Source organism: Dipodomys merriami, unplaced genomic scaffold (genome assembly GCF_024711535.1).
Source record: "Dipodomys merriami isolate MVZ:Mamm:240054 unplaced genomic scaffold, mDipMer1.0.p SCAF_31, whole genome shotgun sequence".
NCBI lineage: Eukaryota > Metazoa > Chordata > Mammalia > Rodentia > Heteromyidae > Dipodomys > Dipodomys merriami.
The window spans coordinates 14,289,452-14,315,032 of NW_027204604.1; the positions used below are offsets into that span (position 1 = coordinate 14,289,452).

General features: G+C 43.6%; 1 protein-coding gene across 2 annotated transcripts in view; it reads right to left on the reverse strand.

Moving 5' to 3' along the window:
• Positions 1 to 6,796: 6,796 nt before the first annotated feature.
• Positions 6,797 to 25,581, reverse strand: part of Camsap2 (calmodulin regulated spectrin associated protein family member 2) — a 76,952-nt gene continuing 58,167 nt past the window's right edge. For both annotated transcript variants that reach the window (XM_070041865.1, XM_070041864.1), the window contains 9 exons: positions 23,123 to 23,157; positions 22,026 to 22,095; positions 19,450 to 21,655; positions 16,188 to 16,324; positions 15,588 to 15,808; positions 13,725 to 13,797; positions 12,231 to 12,346; positions 10,451 to 10,569; positions 6,797 to 9,663 (listed from right to left, as the gene is read on the reverse strand). In XM_070041865.1, coding sequence (XP_069897966.1) covers positions 9,355 to 9,663; positions 10,451 to 10,569; positions 12,231 to 12,346; positions 13,725 to 13,797; positions 15,588 to 15,808; positions 16,188 to 16,324; positions 19,450 to 21,655; positions 22,026 to 22,095; positions 23,123 to 23,157 — 3,286 coding nt within the window. In that variant the 3' untranslated portion in view covers positions 6,797 to 9,354. The remainder of the gene's footprint in view (positions 9,664 to 10,450; positions 10,570 to 12,230; positions 12,347 to 13,724; positions 13,798 to 15,587; positions 15,809 to 16,187; positions 16,325 to 19,449; positions 21,656 to 22,025; positions 22,096 to 23,122; positions 23,158 to 25,581) is intronic.

Here is a 25,581-nt window from a genome sequence, read left to right on the forward strand (position 1 = left end):
CAAAGTCACAGGAACCAGGTAGTGGGAGTGTGAGTGGGCAAAGGGGTGGAAAGCCAGGATCTCTGTAGGAAGCAGATCTGGCTTGATTATTTCTGAGTCTATAATTGATTTACTAAAGACTTGTGTCGCCAGGAAAAGGGAGGGGGCTGGGGATTCCCAGGTTTCTACCTGGGAAACTTGAGTGGAAGGTATGTTTACTTTAGAATAAGAATGGTATTAGCCACTGAGAAGTCAGGCTTAGGTCAAAGGGCTTGGGAGCCATTACAGAAATGCCTTTGGGGGGGCTGGATAAACCACCTGAGAAGAATGTATAAAAAGAGAAAAGAACCACGAGAGGACTCTGGAAACACTAGAGGGGTGCACACAGGGTGAGGCGCCAGCTACGCAAGCATTGTTTCTACTGGTGGGTTAGGGTCGTTTCTTGAAATTCTGATCTGTATTCTTCCCCACTCACCCTTAACTCTTCTCTGGGTGAGAAGCTGAATCTTCCTGCAAGTGCCCGACCCTGACTCTTCTAAAACAATGTTGGGTGTTCAGCCAGGGGGGCAGGGAAGAGCCCAGGGAGACAGGAATGAGGAAGAAGCTAGTGTGTCTCCAGGAGAAGGTGACTGAACTCAGTCCGGCTGGGAGCTGGAGCTTCGGGCCTCAGATTTCCTGCCTGTCTGGACAGGTTCTGGCATCCCCGTGTGTCTAGGAAGCAGAACCCCTTCAAAGCAGTCCCTACTTCCTGAACGTTGAGCACTGTTCACAAGGGTGCAGACTGATCTGCCATTCCAGCCGGCTGAGACCCAGGACAAACAGCAAAAAATAAGTAGGGCTGGGAAGGTGGCTCAGTGGTAGAGTGCTTGCCTAGCATGCATGAAGCCCTGGGTTCGATTCCTCAGTACCACATACACAGAAAAAGCCAGAAATGGGGCTTGTGGCTTAAGTGGTAGAGTGCTAGCCTTGAGCAAAAAGAAGCTCAGGATAGTGCCCAGGACTAGCAAAAAAATAAAAAAATAAAAAAGCAAAAGCAAAAGTAACTGGTATGCACTATATGGAATGTCCACAGAAAACCTCCTCCCATAAGGGGGAACCCCCAATTCATATGTTGATAGATTTGGAGGTGGGATCTTTGGAGACCCACAGGATTGGATAAGACCCTGAGGGTAGACTTCCATGAAGGCCTAGTGGCCTTGGAGCGGGAGAGGGCCAGCTAGCCGGCTTGCTCCGTCTCACCCTGCTGTCACCCCAGCCTCCAGAACTCTAAGAAATAAATCTCCGAGCCAGGCTCTGGTGACTCACATCTGTAATCGTAGCTACTCAGGCTGAGATCTGAAGATCACAGTGCAAAGCCAGGCCAAACATGAAAGTCCATGAGTCTCATCTCCAATTAGCCACAGAAAACCAGAAGTGGAGCTGTAACTCAAGCTGGTAGAGCGCTAGCCTTGAGCAAAACAGTTCAGGAACAGCGCCCAGGCACCAAGTTCAAGCCCCACGACCAACCAAAAGAAATCTCTGCTCTTCACCAGTTACCCAGTCTCAGGTATTCTGTTGTAGTAGCTGAAAATGAATCACCTGAATTTGTTAGGCTGACCTTTGTAGCACTACTATTTATAGATAAGAAATCTGACTCATGCCTATAATCCCAACTAGTCAGGAGGCTGAGATCTGAGGATCAAAGTTCAAAGCCAGGTTGGGCAGTAAAGTCTGAAAGTCTGTGAGACTCTTACCTCCAATTAACTACCAAAAAGCCAGAAATGGAACTGTGGCTCAACATAGTAGAGTGTTAACCTTGAACACAAAAACTCAGGTCCTGAGTTCAAGCCTCAGGAATGGCAGAGAGAGAGAGAGAGAGAGAGAGAGAGAGAGAGAGAGAGAGAGAGAGAGAGAGAGAGAGAGAGAGAGAGAGAGAAAAACCTAAGACCTGGAGAACCTGAATAACTGCATTATAGCCACACAATTCAGAATAACTGATGTGGGATTTGAAAACAGAGCTTTCTGATTCCACAGCCCTACAATTGTGGTTGAAACACTTCAAATCCAAAGGACCAGATAGCTTAAATAAAGGAAGGTTTGAGAACTCTGAACATTTTCTGATTTCGTTTGCAGCCGTGCAACTCTTTCTTCACCTTGGTGTGTGTGAGGGCTGTGGAGTGCAAATGTGCACCATGGAGACGGGAAATTAGAAAACACAGTCTTAAAGGAACATTCCATAACACAGGCTTCTACTTTAAAAACATAAGCTGGAAATCCCAATTTTTAGGTCCAACTTGATTTGGACATGTTTGATTATCCTACTAAGAGTTCTGAGGAGTCTGTGTCTTCTTCTGGTGTTTGTGTCTGCTCTGGTTTTGTTGTGGTGGTTGCTGTTGGGGGGGGATTTGCTGGGGACTCATCCTGGGGCTTGCACTGGGTCTGGGGGTTATCCCTGAGCTTTTTTTGTGTGCAAGAGCTAGCTCTCTGCCACTTGAATCACACCCTCACCTTCAGCATTTTTGGGGGTGTTTTATTGGAGTATCTGAGACTTTCCTGCCTGGGCTGGCTTTGAACTGCCGTTCTCAGCTCTCAGCCTCCTGAGTAGCTAGGATGACAGGTGTGAGCCATGCCTGGCTCTGCTCCATTTTGCAGCACAGCAGCCTCGCCTCAGGTCAGCACAGGGAGCCCCAGGCATGAAGAAGCCGGACAGCTGAGGCTGACATCTTGGGACCAGGCAGGAGGTATGGCCAGGGAGAAGCTACTAAACCCCATTATTTTCCTTCTCCCTTTGGTCGAAGGCGGCACTCCACCGGTGGAGGAGTAGCAAGGACAAGTCACCATGGGGAAGAATGGGATCCCCAGGATGAGCTTCTGAAATCTGCCATCTGAGCAAAGAATTCATTATTTCATCAAGTAGAGGGGTCAACTGGGTGCTCCAGATGGAGAAAATGCCCCCGTGGGTCCCACAGGACGGCCGGCAGGAGGCTGTGATTCGGTCCCATGGCCCTCTCTGAGGCTCTGTGTCACCAGCATGACAGGAGGCCTCCCTCCAGCCTCCGCAGGATGGGGATGAAGTCACGTGTGGGTTCCTTTAGAAGCCCACCAGGTCCAGGGAGATCACCTTGCCCTCGCTTAGCCCATGTGGCTGTGGCTGCTGGCCGGGTGGGAGAGGGAGACGGCTTTCTGCAGAACACTCAGCCAAGGGAGCCCGGGTACTGAGACCGTGTAAGCTCCAACAGAGACAGCCTCACACAGTCCTTCCTCTGCCCCCAGCATGGGGTGGGAGACTGAGTCACAGCACACAGTGCCAAGCTCCACATGCCCTGGGCCTGCCAGCTTCCTGAAGTCTCCAGATCACTCACCAGGCAGGCCTTGGTTCCCTGTCATGCTGAGAACAGAACAAAAGCCTCCTCAGGAGGCTCTCATCTCAACCAGTGGCTGGTGTGCACCTGTCATCCAGGCTGAGGCTGAGGTCCTTTGGAAGCTTGTGGCTCTAGATCCAGACAGGCTCCATGAGGAGTGGGAGGGGATTTTAGGGCCCATCTCAACAGAACAGGTGTGTGGTATACACCTGCCATTCCAGCTAGGGCGTGGGTTGTAAATAGAAGGATCACAGTAGTCAGGCCCTGGCAGAAAGCAGGAGCCCTTCTTAAAATAATCAGAGCAAGGAGCGCTGGGGAATGGCTTAAGTGGTAGAGACCTGCCTCAAAAGTACAAAGCCCTGGTTGCAACCCCATATTGGGTGCAGAGGGTAACTGTTGGTTGCTTTTAGCGAAGAGCTAATAAGTGGCAACATTAGTGAGGTCAGGACCTGATTTCCACGCCCCTCCCCCCCAGCTCCATGTGGAATAAAAACATATCAGTATGTTAGAAACAATCTTAGAACACAGTGAGATACAATCTTAGTGGGACTGGGAATACATTTTGTGAACCCATTTTTAATCACTTCCCCAATAATGCACACACAAGAAGATGTTAGTTACTAAAAACTAAGCATCTGATTTGGGAAGAAATGGTTGTTAGAAGACCTTGTGCTCACAAAGGTGCAGAAAGGAGAGGACTGAGAACTAGAATCAAGAATTCTTCTTCTTCTTTTTTTTTTTTTTTAATTTACTTTTTGGCCAGTCCTGGGGCTTGAACTCAAAAGAGTCTGGGTGCTGTCCCTGAGCCTCTTTGTGTTCAAGGCTAGTGCTCTACCATTTGAGCCACAGTACCACTTCCAGGTTTTTCTGAATAGTTTATTGCTAAGAGTTGTGTCACAGACTTTCCTGCCTGGTCTGGCTTTGGATCTCGATCGTTAGATCTTAGCCTCCTGAGTAGCTAGGATCACAAGTGTGACTCACCTGTGCCTAGCTAAGAATACCTAGTTGAAGAGCAACTCAGACATAGCAACTTCTACTCTATGCCAGCCTCTACCAAATTACATCAAACCACAAACATCTGTTCTCCTTTAAAAGGCAAACTAGAGACAATAGATACAGCTCAGTGGTAAAGCAGTAGGCTAATGTGAGCAAGGGCCTGGGTTGGATCCCCAGTACCAAGAGAAAGCAAAGCAAAGCTGCCATTTAAAAAGATACAGATGTGTTCCCAAAGCATCTCTACATGTGAAGGGACAATGGAGTTTCTCTTTTTATAGATGCCTTTTCCAATTCCTAGGTCTCAGCTTTCCAACTATATTTTCTTCATGGGTTCTTCCTTATGATCCCTGTGTAGACAGTTAGGAATTAAAGGTGTGTGTTTTTGTCACTTCAGAACATTTTTCTCTGCCCCAATGCAGCTTATCAGTTAGACAAGAGGTCAGGGAAAGCATTCCAAGTTTGTGTCTGGGCTCCAGGGACCTATATATACTTCTCTAATGTGCCTAGTTTTTTTTTGTTTTTTGTTTTTTGGCTGGTCATGGGGCTTAAACTCTGGGCTTGGGCGCTGTCCCTGCGCTCTTCAGCTCAAGGTGAGCACGCCACCCCTTGAGCCACAGCGCCACTTCCAGTTTTCGAATGGTTTATTGGAGATAAGAGTCTCATGGACTTTCCTGCCCGGGCTGGCTTTGAACCACAAACTTCAGATCTCAGTCTCCTGAGTAACTAGGATTACAGGTGTGAGCCACCGGTGCCCGGCATGCCTAGGTTTTAGAGCTATTTTTATTGACAACATAAAGTACCAGGTAATACTGTGTAAGTGTAGTATTCACCTGAAACTTGAGTATTCTCAAGTTTTCAAGAAGGAAAAACATATTTATCCCTAGCAACAACAGATTATTCAGGAAAATAATTATGCAAGATTTTTTTTTGGGGCGGGGGGAAGTGTTTTGTTATCAGATTTTTCTTTTGTTGTTCTGGTGCAAATAAGCAGAATCAGCAAAATCAAAGTGAAACTTACAGAAACAATCATCAAGACCTGGCCTCTCAAGCTGGGTACAGTAGTACATGCCTGCAATCCCAACACTTGGAATGGGGTATGTAGTAGATGGGCCCTGTCTCAAAAACAAAATAAAAATTTAAACATGCGCATGGGCACACACACACACACCACGCACACATATACTCACAAACCAACCAGGTGTTGGTGGTTCACACCTATAATCCCTAGCTACTCAGGAGGCTGAGATATCTGAGGATTGTGGTTAGAATCCAACCCAGGCAGAAAAGCCATGAGACTCTTATCTCTAATTAACAAGCAAAAAGCTGGAAGTGGAGTTGTAGTTCAAGTGGTAGAGCGCTAGCTTTGAGCACAAAAACTCAGGGATAGCACCCAGGCCTGAAGTTCAAGCCCTAGGACCAGCACACACACACACACACACAAAACAACCAAAAAAACAAAAAACCCCACCAAAACCAAAAAACCCTAACAGAATTCTGACTTCCTAATGGTCTCTGCAGATAGCTCACCCGCAAAAGGCATACAGTATTAATTTTAGCACAACTTAATTATAATTTATCATAAAATAATGACTATGAATGACCATTTATAAAATGAATACTTATTTATTTTTATATGCCATAAATGCAGACTCCTGAGCTAAGATTTACAGAGTTAGTCTGTAAATCTATTTTTTTTTTTTTTTGGTCCAGTCATGGGGCCTGAACTCTGGGCCTGGGTGCTGTCCCTCAGCTCTTCAGCTCAAGGCTAGCACTCTACCACTTGAGCCACAGCATCACTTCCGGCTTTTTTTCTTTTTGCTTATGTGGTGCTGAGGAATCGAACCCAGAGCCTCAGGCATGCGAGGCAAGCGCTCTACCACTGAGCCACCTTCCCAGCCCTAGTCTGTAAATCTTAAGAGTTGGTCAGTCATGGGGCTTGAACTCTGGGACTGGGCGCTGTCCCTCAGCTCTTCAGCTCAAGGCTAGCGCTCTACCACTTGAGCCACAGCGCCACTTCCAGTTTTCTGGTAGTTAATTGGAGATAAGAGTCTCATGGGCTTTGCTGCCTGGGCTGGCTTTGAAACACGATCCTTAGATCTCAGCTTCCTAAGTAGCTAGGATTACAGGTGACAGCCACCGGTGCCCGGCTGAGTTACACACTTTTTAATATTACTTTAGGTCACTTTTCAAACAGTGTCAAATATTATTGAAAACTGCTGGGGCACAGTGGTTCTTGCTTGTAATCCCAGCTACTTGGAAAGAAGAAACAAGGAGGATTACATATACTTTTTTAGGCTAGTTCCGAGACTCCCATTCTCAACAAAAATGCTGCTTTCTAAGGGGGTGCCTGTGGTCCTAGCTACTCATGAGGTGAGACTTGAGGATCTCAGTTCAAAGCCAGCCCAGGCAATGACAATTCTCCTACATTCAAGCAGTTTTGCCTCTCCAAACCTCATTATATTCAAGAAACAGAAAAGGAGTCAATTTGGTGCCATGCTTTTATTCAAATGGTAGGGGAAAAACTACACTGTACCAGGAAATAGCAAATGTGACAGGATTCTACAGCACAGCATCTTTTAGAAAACCTGTAAGCAATGCTTTGGGGTAGACAGGTAAGCACACCACACACTGTACACTGCCCAACGGTGGCCATGAGATCCCAACCCCAACGAAACAACAGGTGCTGCCCGCAAGCAGCCAAACAAACCCCAAACTGTAACAGTCATTCGGAAACAAAATTTGAACCAAGAAGAATGAAAAGCTTTCCAAGACTGTCAAATACTAGAAGGCGACAGGATCCATTGAAGTCAGGGTGAGTGTTTGGCAAACATAGTTGAATACTTAGTCATCTGACCTGCACGGAGGGAAGTACTGTGCTCCAGCAAGAGCCTTGGGGCTCTGGGAAATGGCATCCTTTCATCCTTTCATTTGTAGAATTTTAAACATAATTTTTAAAAAGCTGCACCATAATAAAAAAATCTATAGACTTAAAGAAATATATCCATATGCCTTTTACATTAATAAAGTAAAATCTTGTACTGAGAGCAATGAACTTTGTAGCAACGGTCACATTCTACCTTTAGACAAGACAGACGCTGGATTCAATCGCGGGACAAGGGAAGTTAGTCCTGCTTAGTGTTCTCCATTGTCTTGCTTCGGATTTCTTGTTATTTAATATCCAGGTAATATAAAAAAGATTGCTTTGATAAGGGAAATTTAATTGGCTGACTAAAACAAATTTAGTAATATAAAATGCTTATTTCTTGTTTTGAGTATTATTCACATTTTTATTAGATTCACTTAAAATTTTTAAACTAGTCTTAGTCTAAATATGTGCTGGATCATTTCCCTCTAATTGTGATAGAAATTGTCTGAAAGGTAAAATGTGTATTCCCCCACTTTTAGTATTCATATATTATATACACAATATGTATACGCTTAAAATATAAGAGTTACATATCCTGGTCTCTTCCATGCAAACAGTAGATCACAAATAGCTTTGAGCTACACATATATCTTGCACAGATATTGGGAAAAAAATCTGTGAGCTTTTTTTTTTTTACAGTTTTAACAAATATACATAAATATAAGAACATAAATTACAGTAAAATATTGACAGCATTTGAGAAAATGTCGATAACCCAGGTGCACTGATGCCAGAAGTCCTTAATAATAGAAAAGTACAGCTCAGGGACAGCTCATTCCTATCTTTTTTTTTCAAATAAGTAAATACATTGTATGAGACAATAGTGCTCTCTCTAAACACCTCAGTTAGAGAAATGTACATATCTTCATCTCTACATCCATGAAAGAAAAGGTACTACAACGTCTCATTTATGGTACAATACTGTCTTTCCCCCTAGTGTACACAGTTGTCACAACACTGAAACATAACAGGGTCACAGAATCATTCAAGTCTTTTCCTGAGAATGAAGTTTTCCCCAATGAACTCTCTGCTCTACACTGCTAACGAACAACGATCACAGAGAGATTTCAAGTGTGTCCTCATAGTCTATGATGTTCCACATGGAAAGGATTATAAAGAAAAACCCAATACAAGTAAAATAAACGTGAAGCCATTTTAAAACTAAAACACAGCCCTTGTACATGTTCTAAAATTCTAAATATAATTTTCATAGCAGTTATAAATAATGTAAAGACTCCCAAGAACTTGCTTCAGGAAGTCTTACATTTTCATACTGAAAGACTACCTGCAAAGTGCCATTCGCTTCGACCAGCTGATAAAGTGACTTGTTCTGGAAAATAGAAAAAGCCCGTTTTTGTTAAAATCTCCATTATTCTGAGTTGGCCAGAAGTCGTGTAAAACACTGATTTAATCAGCAACTTCTCATATTCTTGGTTAAGCTTATGTGGTTTAAAGCGAACTTACTAGCAGCTTTCACACCTCCCTTCTTTAGTAGAGACATGTTAATACTTGAGTGAATAATAAATAATACAGAGTAAGTTTTGCAAATGCTCTAACACCATTTAAACATGAGCGCGCCTGTAAAATGTAACACTAGTGTTTCTCTTAACGGCGGAAAAAGGTGCACATTACTTCTGAAGGCATTCTTCCTACTGTCAGATCTCCACGCGAAACAAATACAAAGGTAGCTTAGAATGACTCCCCAACAAACAAACCGTCTGAAGACAAACACGTACAGTCAAAGGTTAAAAAAAAAAAGCAACAAGTACAACACATACTTTTGTAATCCTAGCCTCATCTCAACCCTACACCCACTGTGTTCACAATTCAGCGCTTCCATGTCTCTACCAGCAGGAGGCAGGTTAACCCTCTAATGTCCCAATCTTCACTTGCGAATCAAAACCTTTCCTTCATCACTTGGACTTACCAGCTACATGAGACTCTTCTGCATTCCAAAATACTGTGGTTTACATTCCAGTTGTTCATGACATCAGCTAATGTCCAGTTCTAATGAACAAAAAAGTCTTGTTGGCAATGAGAAAGATGTTCTCTAGGCAGGAACGATGAAGTGCAAATTTACTACGAATGTTCTGAAGCAAACATTTCCCACTCCTATGCCTTAGTAGTAGGTAGAAGTTTTTTGGGTGTTACCGGTCTTTTGGTCTGCCACAAATGGCTATGAATAGTAATTGCATCAACACTGGCGGATAAAGTTTTTGCAGGTATGTGGCTGAACTGTTTCCTGTCAGAATTGTATTTGTAAAGTCCCTCAATCATCTTTTTAGTGATTGATTTGGGGCCTATCCCAGTCAGTTTACTGATCTCTTCAGTTTCTGGGCAGTAAGTATACAAGGACCTGAACTGGCAGCCTGAATCCCGGAACAAAATCAAGAAGTTGTTGGCATCCGACTTCTCCATTTCCTTTAGAAAAGAAAACAAAATAATAACAACAACAACAATGAAGTTTATGTAATTATGTAAATGTTTGTTGATCATGCTTTACAACACATTACCTTTTTTTTTGGGGGGGAGGAGGGGGTCCGGTTGTGGGGCCTGAACTCTGGGCCTGGGCGCTGTCTCTCAGCTCTTCAGCTCAAGGCTAGCGCTCTACCACGTGAGCCACAGTGCCACTTCCGGCTTTTTTCTTTTGGTGCTGAGGAATCGAACCCAGGGCCTCAGGCATGCAAGGTAAGCGCTCTACCACTGAGCCACCTTCCTAGCCCCATTTTATTACTTTTTGGCAGTGCTGAGAATCAAATTCAGGCACTCTATCACTGAGCCACATTTTGTATTGTTCATGTGTTAATAAATCTACAATCTTCCAGAATTCAACTTGAGAGTGAACTAACTCAATCTAGTAATTAAAGCATCTAGTGCCAGATTTTTTTTTTTTATTGCCAGTCCTGGGGTGTGAACTCAAGGCATGGGCACTGTCCCTGAGCTTCCTTTTGCTCAAGGCTAGCACTCTACCACTTGAGCTATTTCTGTTTTTTTCTGTGGATGTGGTACTGAGGAATTAAAGCCAGGGCTTTATGCATGCTAGGCAAGAACTCTACCACTAAGCCACCTTCCCAGCCTAGTTCCACAGCTTTTAGAGACGCCTGTTGAAATGTTAGGAGCCCTGAGGGTATTTTCTCTTGCATTGATAGACAAGACTCCTATAGTTTTAGAATGATGATAAACTTAGTTTTCATGTAAACATGCTTACCTCCAGTATTTTTTTCTTCTGACCTTCATTTACTTTTCCAGCCAAGCAGCAATGAGCTAAGGCATTTTGTATTATGTGTTTATTGGATTTTGCACTGGGTTCTTTGTAGAGCTTTGGTCCTGTGGGAAACATGTAAAACAACATTATTATTATTATTATACTCTCTTATTTTTTTCCTGGTTCTGGGGATCTCAACCCACCATTCTTGCTCTACCACTTGAGCTATACCTGTAGCCTGGCTTTTTACTGGTTATTGGAAATGGAATCTGAAATTTTTCTCTCTGGGCTGGCTTCAAACTGTGATCCTTCTGATATCAGGCTCCTGAGTAGGTAGGCAGTGATAAGAACCCCTGGTGCTTGGCTAGAAATGCTACTATTCTTAAATAATGTAACTTTTCCTACAGGGACAAGGCTGTAGTAAAGAAGTCCCATGGTTTCAGATTTCTTTCTGGCTGCACTCCAATCAAACACCGCTTTACCCCCACAGGGACGCATCTGGAGGAGGTTTCTATGGCTTTTGAGGTTGCTCCGTGACAGCAGTGCTGGAAAGAATAGACGGCTAGGAGCCAGCTAGGGTGGCTCAGTGGTAGAGCGCTTGCCTTGCATGTCTGAGGCCCTGGGTTCAATTCCTCAGCACCACATAAGCAAAAAGAAAAAAGCCAGAAGAAAAATGCCTACCCTTTCTTAAGTCTACTAGTTTAAGTTTACTTCTGGTGAGCTAAAGTGGAAGGAAACAGCCCATGAGGAATATATCTTAAAAGAAGAAAAGAAAAGCTGCATCTTCTTCAGGATTAACAGCGCAATTCTTCCCAATTCCAGGCTTTATAGGCCATACTAGGAGCCATATCAAAAGCCACAGAGTGAAGTCTGCCCAGCAAGTCTGTAACCAGGGCTCTGTGGGGGCTCCAGTTCTTTGGGAGGCAGGAGGATGGGGCTCTCCTTTGCTTGCTCTTCCCCTGGCCTTCCCAGCTTCCTCACTTCTCCATTGAGGAGAGGACTTAAGAGATTCAGCTTTTCCCAGCAGTGAGGAACTATGTTCTGTACATCAAACTCTTCTGAACCTTTGCCAGATCTGAACTACCACACAGAAATGGTTAGCATTTTAAAGACAGAAGTAGAGGGGCTGGGAAGATGGCTCAGTGGTAGAGTGCTTGCCTTGCGTGCCTGAGGCCCTGGGTTCAATCAGTCAGCACCACATAAGCAGAAAAAGCTGGAAGTGGCGCTGTGGCTCAAGTGGTAGAGTGCTAGCCTTTAGCTGAAGAGCTAAGGGACAGCGCCCAGGCTGAGTTCAGGCCCCACGACCGACCCCCCCCCCCCAAAAAAAAAAAAAAGATAGAAGTAGAGGAATGAATACTAAGTGGCATCATCAATTTTATTTAGAAAAAAAATTTTGGGGGGGTCCGTCAGTCATGGGGCCTGAACTCTGGTCCTGGGCCCTTCCCTCAACTCTTCAGCTCAAGGCTAGCACTCTACCACTTGAGCCGCAGCACCACTTCTGGTTTTCTGGTGATTTATTGGAGATAAAGAGTCTCACAAACTTTCCTGCCCAGGCTGGCTTTGAACCACGACCCTCAGATCTCAGCCTCCTGAGTAGCTAGATTATAGACGTGAGCCACTGGCGCCTGGCTAGACATGTATTTCTTTTTATCTGCCAATCCCTCTCTAAGTATACAGCTCCATCACTGAGACTGAGCTACACGAGGGTGAGCACTGGCCGTTTTACCGGGCTCCAAAGGAGCTGAGCCTGTTGCATTTTCACAGTAAACGTACACACACGGACCTGTGTATTCTGTTCCAGAAGCCACTGATGACGTTGTTGATGCATTTTCCCAGTCCTTTTCTCCATTTCGACTGCCACAACGACTTGGCGACAAGAAGCCTTCTACAGACTCTGACCTAAATGACAGAAAAAGGTTTGGGGGCCAGAAGGTAGATGTGGGAGAATCAACCCGGCAACCACAGAGCTTTAAAACTAAAATAGTGATGATGCTGTGTGCCCGATTTATGTATACTCATGCACACATGTGAGATGTACATAAATGTATTCATCACACTTTTCCAAAACATAATAGACACTCTTTAAATATCTGTTGAAAGAATGAATGTTTCTCCACAGGACAAGTGCAACAACACAACAGGCTGGCGATGGAGAGACAAGGACTCTGACCACTGCACTGGGAGACGCATTCTTTTGTAGCACAGCATAATGTGATGCTAACTTCCAAGGACAAAGGAAACCTTCCCTCCTGTGTTACACTCTGACACTCTTTTAAGAGAGGAAAGTAGAGGGGGGAGAATGAGGGAGGGGGGAGGTGGAGAGGCTGATCAGGATATACTGCACATATGTACAGAAATGTCACAATGTGGGGCTGGGAAGGTGGCTCAGTGGTAGAGTACTTGCCTTGCATGCATGAGGCCCTGGGTTCGATTCCTCAGCACCACATAAGCAAAAAGAAAAAAGCCGGAAATAGCTCTGTGGCTCAAGTGGTAGAGCACTAGCCTTGAGCTAAAGAGCCGAAAGACAGAGCCCAGGCCCAGAGTTCAGGCCCCATGACGGGATCCCCCCCCACCCCCGCCAAAAAAAAAAAAAGAAAAAAAAAGAAATGTCACAATGGAAGCTTCCCTGCACAACTAAAAACAAGTAGGGATCTACTTTGGAATGGTTCTAATGTTCCAGTAGAAAAACTAAAAAAAAAAAAAAAAAAAGAGAAGCCGGGCACCAGTGGCTCACACCTGTAATCTTAGCTACTTAGGAGGCTGAGATCTGAGGATCACGGTTCAAAGCCAGCCCGGGCAGGAAAGTTCGTGAGACTCTTATCTCCAATAAACCGCTAGCACATCGGAAGTGGTGCTGTGGTTCAAGTGGTAGAGCGCTCGCCTTGAGCTGAAGAGCACAGGGACAGTGCCCAAGCCCAGAGTTCAAGCCCCACGACTGACCAAAAAAAAAAAAAAAAAAAGAGAGAGGCTAACACTAGAGGATGCATTTTGTTTCTAACCATTATAATTTAATCATAATCATACTACAACCACCTTCATATAGTTATAATTAGTGTTTGTAAAACGTATCTTATCAACATCAAGAATTCAAATGCTAAATGATAAGAAACTGAAAGATGAATATAATTTCATTATAACAGAAATCCATAAAACTAATGAAAATTCATGGTTATGATTCAAGTCATTACAAAATATAAAACAAAAACAACACAGATTTTTTTTCTTTAAAACTACATGTAATTCCAGGAGTACTCTTCTTTCCTGTGTTGGGATTTACCTTGGCGTCCTCTTGCCTGAATGAAGACTCTCATTATCACCCGTGTTCAGAGATGCCAAAGAAAGGCTAGAGGCTGAAAAAACACGATAAAGTCGTGATCCTGAATAGAAACAAAATCATAACTTTAAAAAAAGAAACAGAAAAGAGTCTGTTCATTAGAGAACACCAGCAGAGAAAATGAGCTTATTTCTTTTCCTGTTTTCTTTACTCTTAGTCTAAATGCATAATATGCTTGCATGCACATATACATGATTTAAAGAACCTACTTTTCAAAAAATGATGAGGGGCTGGGAAGTTGGCTCAGTGGTAGTGTGCTTGCCTTGTATGCATGAGGCCCTGGGTTTGAATCCTCAGCACCGCATAAGCAGAAAAAAGCCAGAAGTGGCGTTGTGGCTCAAGTTGTAGGGCACTAGCCTTGACCTGAAGGGCTGGGGGCAGCACCCAGACCCAGAGTTCAGCCTCCATGACCAACAAAAAACAAACAACAACAAAAAATGATGAAACTAACTTGAAATTCATAAAAGGAAGTGCTGAGATGAGACCAGATACCACTATTAGGTTTTTGTCAAGGAAGCAAAAATAGTTAAGTAATAGAGTGTCTAACTTCTGGACAGGAAATTAACTTATTAACTTCAGCCAATACAGTATATAAAAAACTTTCACTGAGCTGGATGTGGTAGTAATCAACCGTAATACCAGCACTCAGGAGACCTAGGCAAGAAGAGTAAGAGTTCAAAACCAGACTGGGCTATTAAATAGTGATACTCTGCCTCAAAGCCAACCGAACAAAGAGAGATAAAAAGGCTGCATTGACTAGAAAAGACACACTTCCCTCTCAACAGTCAACATTATTTATTTCTCCTCGGATTTAGAGTAATTCTGGGAATCCTATAGTTTGTTTTTTGTTTATTTTGTGGTGCTGGGGTATTTATTTTCTGATGCTGGGAATCAGACAAACTCTCCCACTAGGCTACACCCTTAGGTCCAATGTGGGAATTCTCTAAAATTCTCCATGAAATTTAAATACAATGTTTTTTAGAAAATAAAAGTATGTACTTGAATTTTTAAAAAAGATACATCTTAATTTAGAAATTATTTGAATTTTTGAACATTTCTGTCTTAAAAGAGGGATTTTTGTTGTTGTTGTTCTTTTAGAAGGATCATTTTTCTTTGCTTTCTTGTGCTTTTTGAACTCTACCTTGGAACACCTGGGCGCTGTTCCTTAGCTGTTTTTGCTCAAGGCTAGAACTCTTCCATGTGAGCCACAGCTCTGTTTCTGGCTCTTTGCTGGTTAGCTGAAGATAAATCTCATGAACTGAGCTGGCTTCAAACCACAATCCTCTCATCTCAGCCTCCTGAGTAACCACGATTATAGTTGTGAGCCATTGTGATCCAGCTTATACTCGTGATCTTATATTCCTTACTGTGCAAAGGTGTGGGTTGGGGGTTCGGCTGAGTGGTAGAGTATTATGTGTGAAGCCTTGGGTTTAATCCCCAGCATATACTCTCACACACACCAAATATACTTAAAAAATACATTTCATGCACATAACATTTATCCTAATTGTGTAAGTATTTAAAGGGTAGTTACTAGTTCATGGGGCTTGGATCTGAGGACAGAGTTCTCTAATCAATTTCTATTTAAATTCAGTTTTAGGCTTCTCATTTGTTCTGGTGAATATATGCATGCACACATAATATACAGAAGTCGGGAAAATCTTCACTTGCTCATCTTGGTTTTCCAAACCAGACCATGCAGAATCTTGCATTGTATCCAATTTAGCACTGGCAAAGCAAAATTACGTTAGCATGACAAACCCAGCTGGTGTTTTATGAACAGACTCCGCATGCAGCCTGGGTTACCTGGAGGACCTTTGATTGGTGTTTTGGGGGACTCGATATGATCTCTGTGAATGGATTTTGGCCGCTGCTTTTTTTGCTTTGCCGCCTGAGGACGGGGCTTAATGACGGTGTCCATGTCTTCCATCAGCTTCAGCTGTTTCCGCCTCATGTATTCTTGCCTGATAAATTCTCTGCGTGCTCTCTCGTCTTCTTTCTTCTGACGTTCCTCCTCAGTTTTACGCCTAAGAAATCAAATAAAGACTAAGTTACAGGTCTGATGACAGAAGAGAACTAACACCTTCTGGTATCCTGGAGAAAACAGGTATTTCACTGACAATCTATTTTGAGAAAATTCAGTCAAGCTATACTGATGTGTTTCAAACATTGAATAAAATGCATATTTCTAGAGAACTTTGGCATGTGAAATTAGGTATTACTTTGGGAATTAAGGTATCTTCTAGAAATTACCAGAACGTACGTAGCAGATTGTAAACATCTCTAAAACAAACAAGCCTGTGTGCACATGAGGGAGGATGTGTCCTTAAGCATTCACCAAGCATGCTCCCCCAGACCTCCCTCTGCGTGCACAGCAGGTGTCTAAGAAGGCCCTGCCCTGTTTACCTGGTCTCCTCTTTCTTATGCTCCATCTCCGCTTCCAGTTGCTGTTTTCGAAGCTGACTTTCTTTCTCCCTCCGTAACCGTTTCTCCAACAGTGCTGCTCGCTTCATTGCCATGTCATTTTCTGCCTTTTGATCATCCTAAGAACAAATTTCATGGAACATTTCAGGTAGTAACAGTCTCATTTTCAATTGCTGTATTTGCATGCTGTGCTTACTTCAATAACTGGAAATCTGAACTATTAGGACTCTGCCAAATGTAGGAAATTATGATGGAAAAGCTGAATTAAAGTGTTAATAATTCTGTTAAATAACTTAATGGCCCTGAGGGGGAAAAAAAAAGGTTCTTAGATCTTAATAACTGAGCATGGGAAGTTTGCCCTTAATTAAAAAAAAAAACTGCAGGAAGTGGCGCTGTAGCTCAAGTGGTAGAGCGCTCGCCTTGAGTTGAAGAGCTGAGGGACAATGCCCAGGCCCAGAGTTCAAGCCCCACGACCGACAAAAAAATAAATAAATAAATAAAAATTTTAAAAAAACTGCATTTAAAATATATGGTCAATAAAAAGCATAAAAACCGGGCTGGGAAGGTGGCTCAGTGGTAGAGTGCTTGCCTTGCATGCATGAGGCCCTGGGTTCAATTCCTCAGCACCACGTAAGCTGAAAAAACGAAGTGGCACTGTGGCTTAAGTCATAGAGCGCTCGCCTTGAGCTGAGGGACAGCACCCAGGCCCAGAGTTCAGGCCCCACGCTGGCAAAAAAAAAAAAGGATAAAACCTTCCCACTTGAGGCAATGCTCCACTTCTAGCCTTTAGGTGGTTAACTGGAGATAAGAGTCTCATGGACTTTCCTGCAAAGGCCAGCTTTAAACCTCGATTCTCAGATATGAATCTCCTGAAGAGCTAGGATTACAGATATGAGCCACTAGCTTCCAGCAAAGGCTTTCTCTTTGAAGAGATGAGTGAAATTATATTCCTCTACTGGGTTCTTTCAAGCCGACAGTCATGATTATTATCTCCTAGGCCTGACTCTGTTTTGTTTTTTGGTGTTTTCTTGGTTGGTCGTGGGGCTTGAACTCAGGGCCTGGATGCTGTCCCTGAGTTTTTTTTGCTCAAGGCTAGTGCTCTACCTCTTGAAAGCAACAGCTCCACTTCTAGCTTTTTGATCGTTTATTGGAGATAAGAGTCTCATGGACTTTCCAGTTGGCTTTGGACTACAATCCTCAGGCCTTAGCCTCCCGAGTAGCTAGGATTACAGACATGAGCCACCTCACCCAGCCAGCTAATTTTCTTAATAATTTGTCATTACGTTGTCATATGTCATTCCTTCCATTGGTGTCTAATATATTCACAAAAAACTGTTCGACATTATAGATAACAACACAGGAAAAAGACATGACACCTTAGATCAAGGAGGGGCAAAACCACTTGAGGAAGGAGTTAAATAAGTAAGGTGTTGTTTTGAGTAATTGACTAGATGTGTGGAGAATGGAGAATATCAGGAGACACCATTAAACCATCGGCATTCAGGTTTGCCTATAGGCATGCACATGTATCTAATGAACTACCTATACACCACTATTCTCCGGGGATATAAAAAGATCCAGTAGCTCCAGGAAGTCACCGTCCAAGAGAAAAACACCATAAATGGAATAACAAACTCCGGGTCTCAGGAGCTATAGCATGCTCAAGATATATCAAAGACAGAAGGCAACAATACTTATCCTCCACTTAAGGGAGTATGAAAAACGAGTGAAACTTGAAGTAAGTGTTACACAACAGTCCCAAATGGAAGCTACCGGGATGAGGCAGGCAAATGAGTTTAGGTCAGTCTGTGGAAGCCCTGCACAGCTTGCCAAAGGTACGAACATCCCACAGGCAATTCTTCAGACTTTTTTTCAACTGGGCCTGTTTTTTTGGAACAATTAGCAATATGAAGAACAGAAAGGTGTGCTTAGAGGAAAGGTGACATATGAGAAGCTCTGGAGCCAGGCACTGGTGGCTCACGCCTGTAATCTTAGCCATTCAGGAGACTAAGATCTCAGAGACAGTGTCCAGGCCCTGAATTTGAGCCCCATAACTGCCCCCCCCCAAAAAAAGCAGCAGCAGCTATGGAATGATGGAGTAGAAGGTTCCAGTGGCCTTTTGCTGGATAATTAGTGATAATCTCACAGACTTTGCTACATGGCTTTGAACTGGGATCTTCAGATCTCAGCCTCTAGAGTAGTTAGGATTCTAGGCATGAGCCTCTGAAGTCCAGCTTAGGGCCAGTTCAGGGCCTGGGCCTAAGTGCTGTCCCTTAGCCTTTTCACTCCAGGCAACCACTCTACAGCTTGAACCACAGTGTTTCACTTCTCCGTATTTTATAACAGCAAGCAGAACCCCCTTATCCAGCCAGAACCACTGTCTAAGGGTTCGGCGCATTCTCCCAGCTCAGAAAGCCTAAAGGCCACCATTGTGAGTCCTTTAGTCCCATTTCCTGGGGAACAGGCTATTCCCTCCTCTCATTTTCTCCTCACCTCATCCTGTTAAATTGATCAAAATTAATTAAAAAATTAAAATCGGAAGAGGGACTTGTGCTTGCTGGTAACTGCTCTATCACTTCAGCAACATTCCCCCTTTTCCCTCCAGCTCTTGTGTGCTTTAAACTATTTTCAGACAGTGTTTGTGTTTTTCGTGATTCTCCTTTCTCAGACTCCAGTGAAGCTGGGGTTACAGTGTAAACTACTATACTCAGCTTATTTGTTGAGAAGAGGAATCTCATTAACTTTTTGCCTAGGCCACCCTTGAACAGTGATCTTTCCAAATGGCTGGGATTACAGGCATGAGCTACTGTGCCTGGAGTTAAAGGTTTTTTGTTTTTTAAGAAAGCATATAAGGAAAGATGTGCACAAGGTAAAAATACCTTAAACACATACTTACATACAATAATACCCAATCACTCTATATTAGAGGTTTAAATAACTTAATGCAAAATCTGCTTGCCTCAGCCTTGTGATGCCACTGTGCCTGGTTTGAACAGCTTAGTTTTTAAAAGGCTTTACTGAAAATGAGGAAGAGAGGTAAAGGAGCAAACAAGTCACCTATGTAAGCCTATTCATGACTGTGAATCCACACTAGTATACTACTTTAGTAATCATGAACTTCAGTATTACTAAGTCTACCAAGGCAGGAGCTATCAAAAGGCACTGCTACTATCAACTTAGAAAAAACTACCCCCGCCCCCACCTCACTAATGACAATGCCTGAAACTATGCAGGGTGGCATTACCTTAAAAAAGAAGCCACAGCATACTTTCTGCTCATCATCAGCAAATTGTTCTTTATCACTTTCTCCATCATCTTTTTCAACAGACACATCAGTCTTTTCAGGGGGTTTCAAGTCTGACAGGGAAACTTCAATCAGGTTAATGTTTTTGGGGGCCGCGGGTGGGAGGATGGGTTTGGGTGGGGGATCTGTGGGCTGGTTCAATTGGTCCTCGTTTGGTGTCAGACACACAGTCTCTGTGACAGGCTGAGACAGGACTTCAGAAACCGTTGACTCAAGAGGTTTGAGCTCCTTTACTTCGGGGTTATATCCATGTGGTCCTGGCGCCCCTTTGCATTCAGAGTCCTCCTTTTTAACGTCCTCCTTGGCTTTGAGTTCCTTTAACTGAGGTTCCCCGTCATCTCCAAAGCACACAAAAGACCGAGTCTGAATGGGAACCTGACTTGGTGAAAACCTCCTTAGTCGAGGAAGACTATCCACAGACCGAGGGGGTGTCAGGGTTCGATTCAAAGGTGTTATTTTTAAATCATTGGGCCTGGGAGTCCTTTGATTTTTCGCGGAAAAGGACGCGCTCTTCCTGTTGGAGGCCTGTGGAGACGGGTGAGCAGGACGGGGGGAGTCCGACGAGAACGGCGCCGTGGTGGACGACAGGCTGGCCTGTCTGGAAGGCTTGAAATCGCGCGCATGTTTCTGCGGCGAGGGCTGTGGGGGCGAAATCACCCACGACTGCTGCTCCCTCATCTGCATTAGCATCTCCTGCTGAAGGGACAGGCGCTGCATCTCCTGCTGCAGAAAATGCAGGGAGGAATTGAGCTTCTCGATGGACCTCGTGTATTCCAGTATCTCCCCTTCATTCAACGTCTCTTCTGAAGGGCTTGCCAGGTTCCACTGCTTCTCGGGGTCCACCGGGGTGGTTGGGGACTTCAGCCACTTGGCCGAGGGATTCTCCATGCTTTCTTTTATGTCGGCCAGTGACTTGCTCCTCTGTCCGTCCGGTTTGTGCGCCTCCTTCTCCTTCACTCTGTCCGTGTAAACCTTCTCGTCCTCCGCGCCCGCCGCCTCCTCGCGGAGCGGGGAGATGCCATCCCCCTTCTTCTTCACTACAGTGAGGAAGGCTGTCCTTCCCATCTTCTGCCTCTGCTTCGTGAACGCGGCTTCCATTTTCTTCTTCTGGGCTTCTATTGCCCGCCTCTTTTCCTCCAGTTTCATCCTGAGATGCACCATCTCCGAAGCCAGCAACTGCGTGGTATCCCGAGCCGGCGGAAGGCTGGGCTCCTCGGGAATGTGTGCCCATGCAACCACGTGAGGAATGTTCAGCTCCGAGCCCTCTGGCGTGGTCTTCTGAGAGCTGCTTCCGCTACTTTTCCCATCGGTATGATTCAGTTTCCTGAATTTCTGCTCAGCAAAGCTGGTCATTTTCACACCAGAACTAGAAGAAGCGCTGCTCCCTGGCTGAGACTTGGTACTTACAGTACTTGGACAAGGACTGAGAGCTTCCCTGGGGTTGCTGGCTCTGATGTCATAATCCTGGAGAAATTTAGATGCGTCATCCATGTCAGAGTCCAAGCTGACGGTGTAATCCCGCAAAGAAGAGTCTTCGTCCATGGTTTCAGGAATGTCTTCGGAGGGAACGTGAATTCCAGTGTCTACTTCTGTGGTGTCGGTCACAGGACTCAAGGCACCTTTCGTGTCACTTATGTTGTCAGGACTGGACTGATTTAGCTTGAGATTGGAGTTAAGGATACTCATCTCCTGGCTATGAAGAAAGAAGCCATTAGCAATTTGGTCTGGCCGGGGCGTGTGGGGAGATTTTTCGGTATCGTGAATTATCTGTAATGCTTCTTCAATGCTTGGTGTCTCGATCTGATTACCAAACTCATCTAGGAGTACTCTGTTTTGTAAAGCTCCGTTTGGAAGCTTGGAAGGAATATTCTCATTAGAATTTAGTTCGTTTGTATTAAGAGGCATGTAAGATTTGAGGTCAGTGTGAGGGTCTACGTTAAGTTCTTCTTCAATGCTTTCTTCTTCTTCTTCTCCATTTACTGGCTTGAAGGACAAGTTTTTCCGAATGTGTTTAGATACACGATTGTTGTTCAGAGTAAGCCCTTCATTGCTAATAGAACGAGTGATTCCTCGGTTTGGAGTGGATTTTGGCACACTATCTTCTTTATCAAAAGAAATATCGAATGAAACACCATGCACAGATGATCTAGAAAAAATTTAAAGAGAAAATGCTTAAGTAATCCCAGAAAATAGCTGACTTTTTAAATCTCACTAAATGAAATTATTGGGAAATTCGTTTCTTCTCTTTCTCCACTTATTACCATCCAGCTGACCTCAAGGGAAGCTGTGCCTGTCTCGAGAGATCTCCTCGTTATACTCAAGGGAAGCTTGTGCTTGTTTCTCTTCCCATTAAACTCAGCTCGTGACCTCTCTACCATCTGCCTATGCTGCCCCTTTCAGATTTGCACACTAAGTGAAAGTCTAGATTTGGCATTCTGACTAATAGCGAGACAGAGAGCCATCCAACGGACATTTCTAAATTTCATAAGGTGACTATACTAATTTCCTTTGCTTACCTTTTTTCTTTGGGCCATGTTCCTATGAAACCATCAACATACGACATGGATGAAGACCTTCTAATTCCTCCTTCAAATGGAAAACAGCCATTGAAATCATGTAAAAAATGGGAACTTACAGAAATTCAACAGATTTTATATATTTAAGGATGTATCCATAACACTGAAAAGTAAGTAGGTACCCTGGCACACAAACACAAAGCTTAGGTACTGGATTCAATCCCTACCACACCCCACCTCCAAAAACAGAAAATTTCAGCCAGGCTGAAGCTTTGTGCCAGTGATTCATGCCTGTTACACTTCCTACTCAGGAAACTGATATCTGGTTCAAAGCGGGCCTGGGAAAATTAAAAAAAAAAAAAAAAAGAGAGAGGGGCTGGGAAGGTGGCTCAGTGGTAGAGCGCTTGCCTTGCATGCATGACGCCCTGGGTTCGATTCCTCAGCACCACATAAGTAGAAAAAAAAGCCGGAAGTGGTGCTATGGCTCAAGTGGTAGCATGCTAGCCTTGAGCTGAAGAGCTGAGGGACAGCGCCCAGGCCCAGAGTTCAGGCCCCACGACCGGACCCAAAAAAAAAAAAAATAAAAATAAAAAAAAGAGAGAGAGAGATTCTTATATTCAATTAACCAGCAAAAAGCCAAAAGGGGGTATGTGGCTCATGCAGAAGAGTGTTAGTCCTAAGCTAAAAAGCTAAGTAAAAGCTCAAGATTCTCAGTTCAAGCCCCATTGTACAAAAAGAAAAAAAGAAAAAAAAAATGAAGGCTAGGTAGAATAGGACACACGTATAACTCCTACTTAGGAGGCTGAAGAAGGAAAGCTGAGAGCCAATCCTAAAAAGAAAAGAAAGCAGTAGGAATGGGACATAGCTCAGTTAGTAGGGGGCTTTCTAAGCAGGTGATATACAAAGCACTGGGTTTAGTTCACAGCACCACATTAAAAAAAAAAGAAAAGAAAGAAGAGCAAGCACAGAATCAGACTTTTCTTTTGAATATTCACAACATTTCAGATTGGGTGTTTACGTCTATCAACTCTCAGTCACTTCCCAGGTAACCTACCTAAAACAGCATTATTTTGGATAAGCTTTCTCAAATACATTACCTGAGGCTGAAGAAGGGGCGTGAGGCCGTGAGTATCTGGAAGACAAATGACAAGACCGTGAAAGGGGCTCCTCCCGCCGCCGGGTACGATACGCCTGAAAGGCTCTGCTTTAGAGCTTTCACAAACCTTACACAGAATGGCTGGAGAAATAATGCTGCTTCACTTCTGAGTCTAAATTTTGAAAATCTAATGTTTAAATTACATATGAAGGCACTTCAAATTATTTGGCTAAAAGATACATACATATATGATATATATGTATATATATATATATATCTTAAGAGATAAGATACAGCATATTATTTTCATTCTACCAATAGAAAAACAGAAATAGTGATGGGAAGGTAGCTTAGTGGTAAAGTGCTTGCCTAGCATGCATGAAACGCTAGTACCACATACACAGAAAAAGCTAGATGTGGTACTGTGGCTCCACATCCAGCTATGAGCAAAGAGAAGCTCAGAGACAGTGCCCAGGCCCTGAGTTCGAGCCCCAGGATTGGCACAAAAAAGAAAGAAAGAAAGAAAGAAAGAAAGAAAGAAAGAAAGAAAGAAAGAAAGAAAGAAAGAAAGAAAGAAAGAAAGAAAGAAAGAAGGAAGGAAGGAAGGAAAGGAAGGAAGGAAGGAAGGAAGGAAGGAAGGAAGGAAGGAAGGAAGAAGGGAAAAGAAAATAGCAAAAAAAGATGCTGATGAAGCTCAGCAACTTGAAGTGTTTGGTCTAGGTACATTTCTTTTTTTTTTTTTTTTTTTTTTGGGTCCGGTCATGGGGCCTTGAACTCTGGGCCTGGGCGCTGTCCCTGAGCTCTTCAGCTCAAGGCTAGCGCTCTACCACTTGAGCCACAGCTCCACTTCCGGCTTTTTCTTTTTGCTTACGTGGTGCTGAGGAATCGAACCCAGGGCCTTGAGCATGCAAGGCAAGCGCTCTACCACTGAGCCACCTTCCCAGCCCCTGGTCTAGGTACATTTCTAAAAGCTATAGAAAGAACACTTGGAAGACTGAAGACCGCCAGCTTCCCTGTTCATGGGCTGGGCCTCTAGGTCTCAGCCACACACTGAAGTACTCCAGGCCTAGAAAGATTTGCAGCTCTCTTGTTACTTTCCTTACATTCTATCCTATTCCACTTCATGCAGGAGATGAGACTTCATCTCTGTCTCAGATTATAATGATTCTGACTGGATCAAGCTATCATCTCAGTTCCAAGATGCCATTTCACCTCCTGCAACCAAGTGAAGGGAAGCATCCCCACCCCCATTCAGTTGAACAAAGACTGGGGGAAACAGGATGGAGTGATTTCTGTAACTCACCCAAACTGTGTTTCAGCTAATATAAACTGGGAGCAGAACAAATCAATCAAAGGATTTAGAGATATCAATGTCTTATTATTTAAGGAAAGCTTAATTAATGAGTTTTTCCCAAAAGCACAATACCTGAAGAGCTTCCTTTCACCCAAATCAAATGCCTGCTCACATGGACGTCCCCTCCCTGCCACACACACAGGTGGCAGTCTTATCTGTGGTCACTGGTGAGGGCTGCCCGAGACCTCACCCTGTGCCCTGGCATTCTTGTTTGTCATATGCCTCCTCTGGAATCACTTCCAGTGTCCTCTCTCTCCCTCAGCTCCATGTTAGCTGAAATACAACCTATTGGTTTATTAAAATGTGTTTACTGTTTTCTTTCCCAGATGGCTAAAATATCTGAGAGTCTTATGTTCACATTTAGAGGACTTTGATTTTGTGTAACTCCCAAATAAACTGGTAGCAAAGCTGTGAGTGGCGGTGAAAATCTTTGTCATTTTTCTTTAGATACAATGACATATATAGATGTGACTAACTACATTGCTCTGGAGAATAAAAAGCCTTCTTCAAAACTTTTACAGTGTTGGAGAACTACAGGGGATCCTGTGGAGCCTCACAGAAGAAAGAAGAGTAGAAGGAGCCTAGAACAACACAGAATAACCCTTCAAAGAAAAGTATTTTGAGATCTGTGTTATTAGAAAAAAAGTTTCAGCTATGAAAAAGTAGCCACTCAGGCAGATGAGAAAGAAAAAATAAATAAAAAGAAAAAGAAAGAAAAATGAGTCTACCATGTACCTAAATTAAAACATTTTCCTGCCAGGTGCTGATGGCTCACACTTGAAATCCTAGCTACTCAGGAGGCTGAGATCTGAGGATCACAGTTCAAAACCAGCCTAAGCAAGAAAAGTCCATGAGACACTTATCTCCAATTAACCACCAGAAAACCGGAAGTGGTGCTGTGGCTCAACGTTGTACAGCACTAACTTTGAGTACAGTACTAACTTTGAGTGAATAAGCTCAGAGACTATGCCCAGGCCTTGAGTTCAAACTCTACAACTAAGCAGAAAAAAAAAAAAAAACCTGTCAAAAGTGTGTTAGATTGTTTATTCAAATTTAATCTACTCTTAAAGTTTCACTATCCACTTATAAAGTGGAAAATTAAGGTT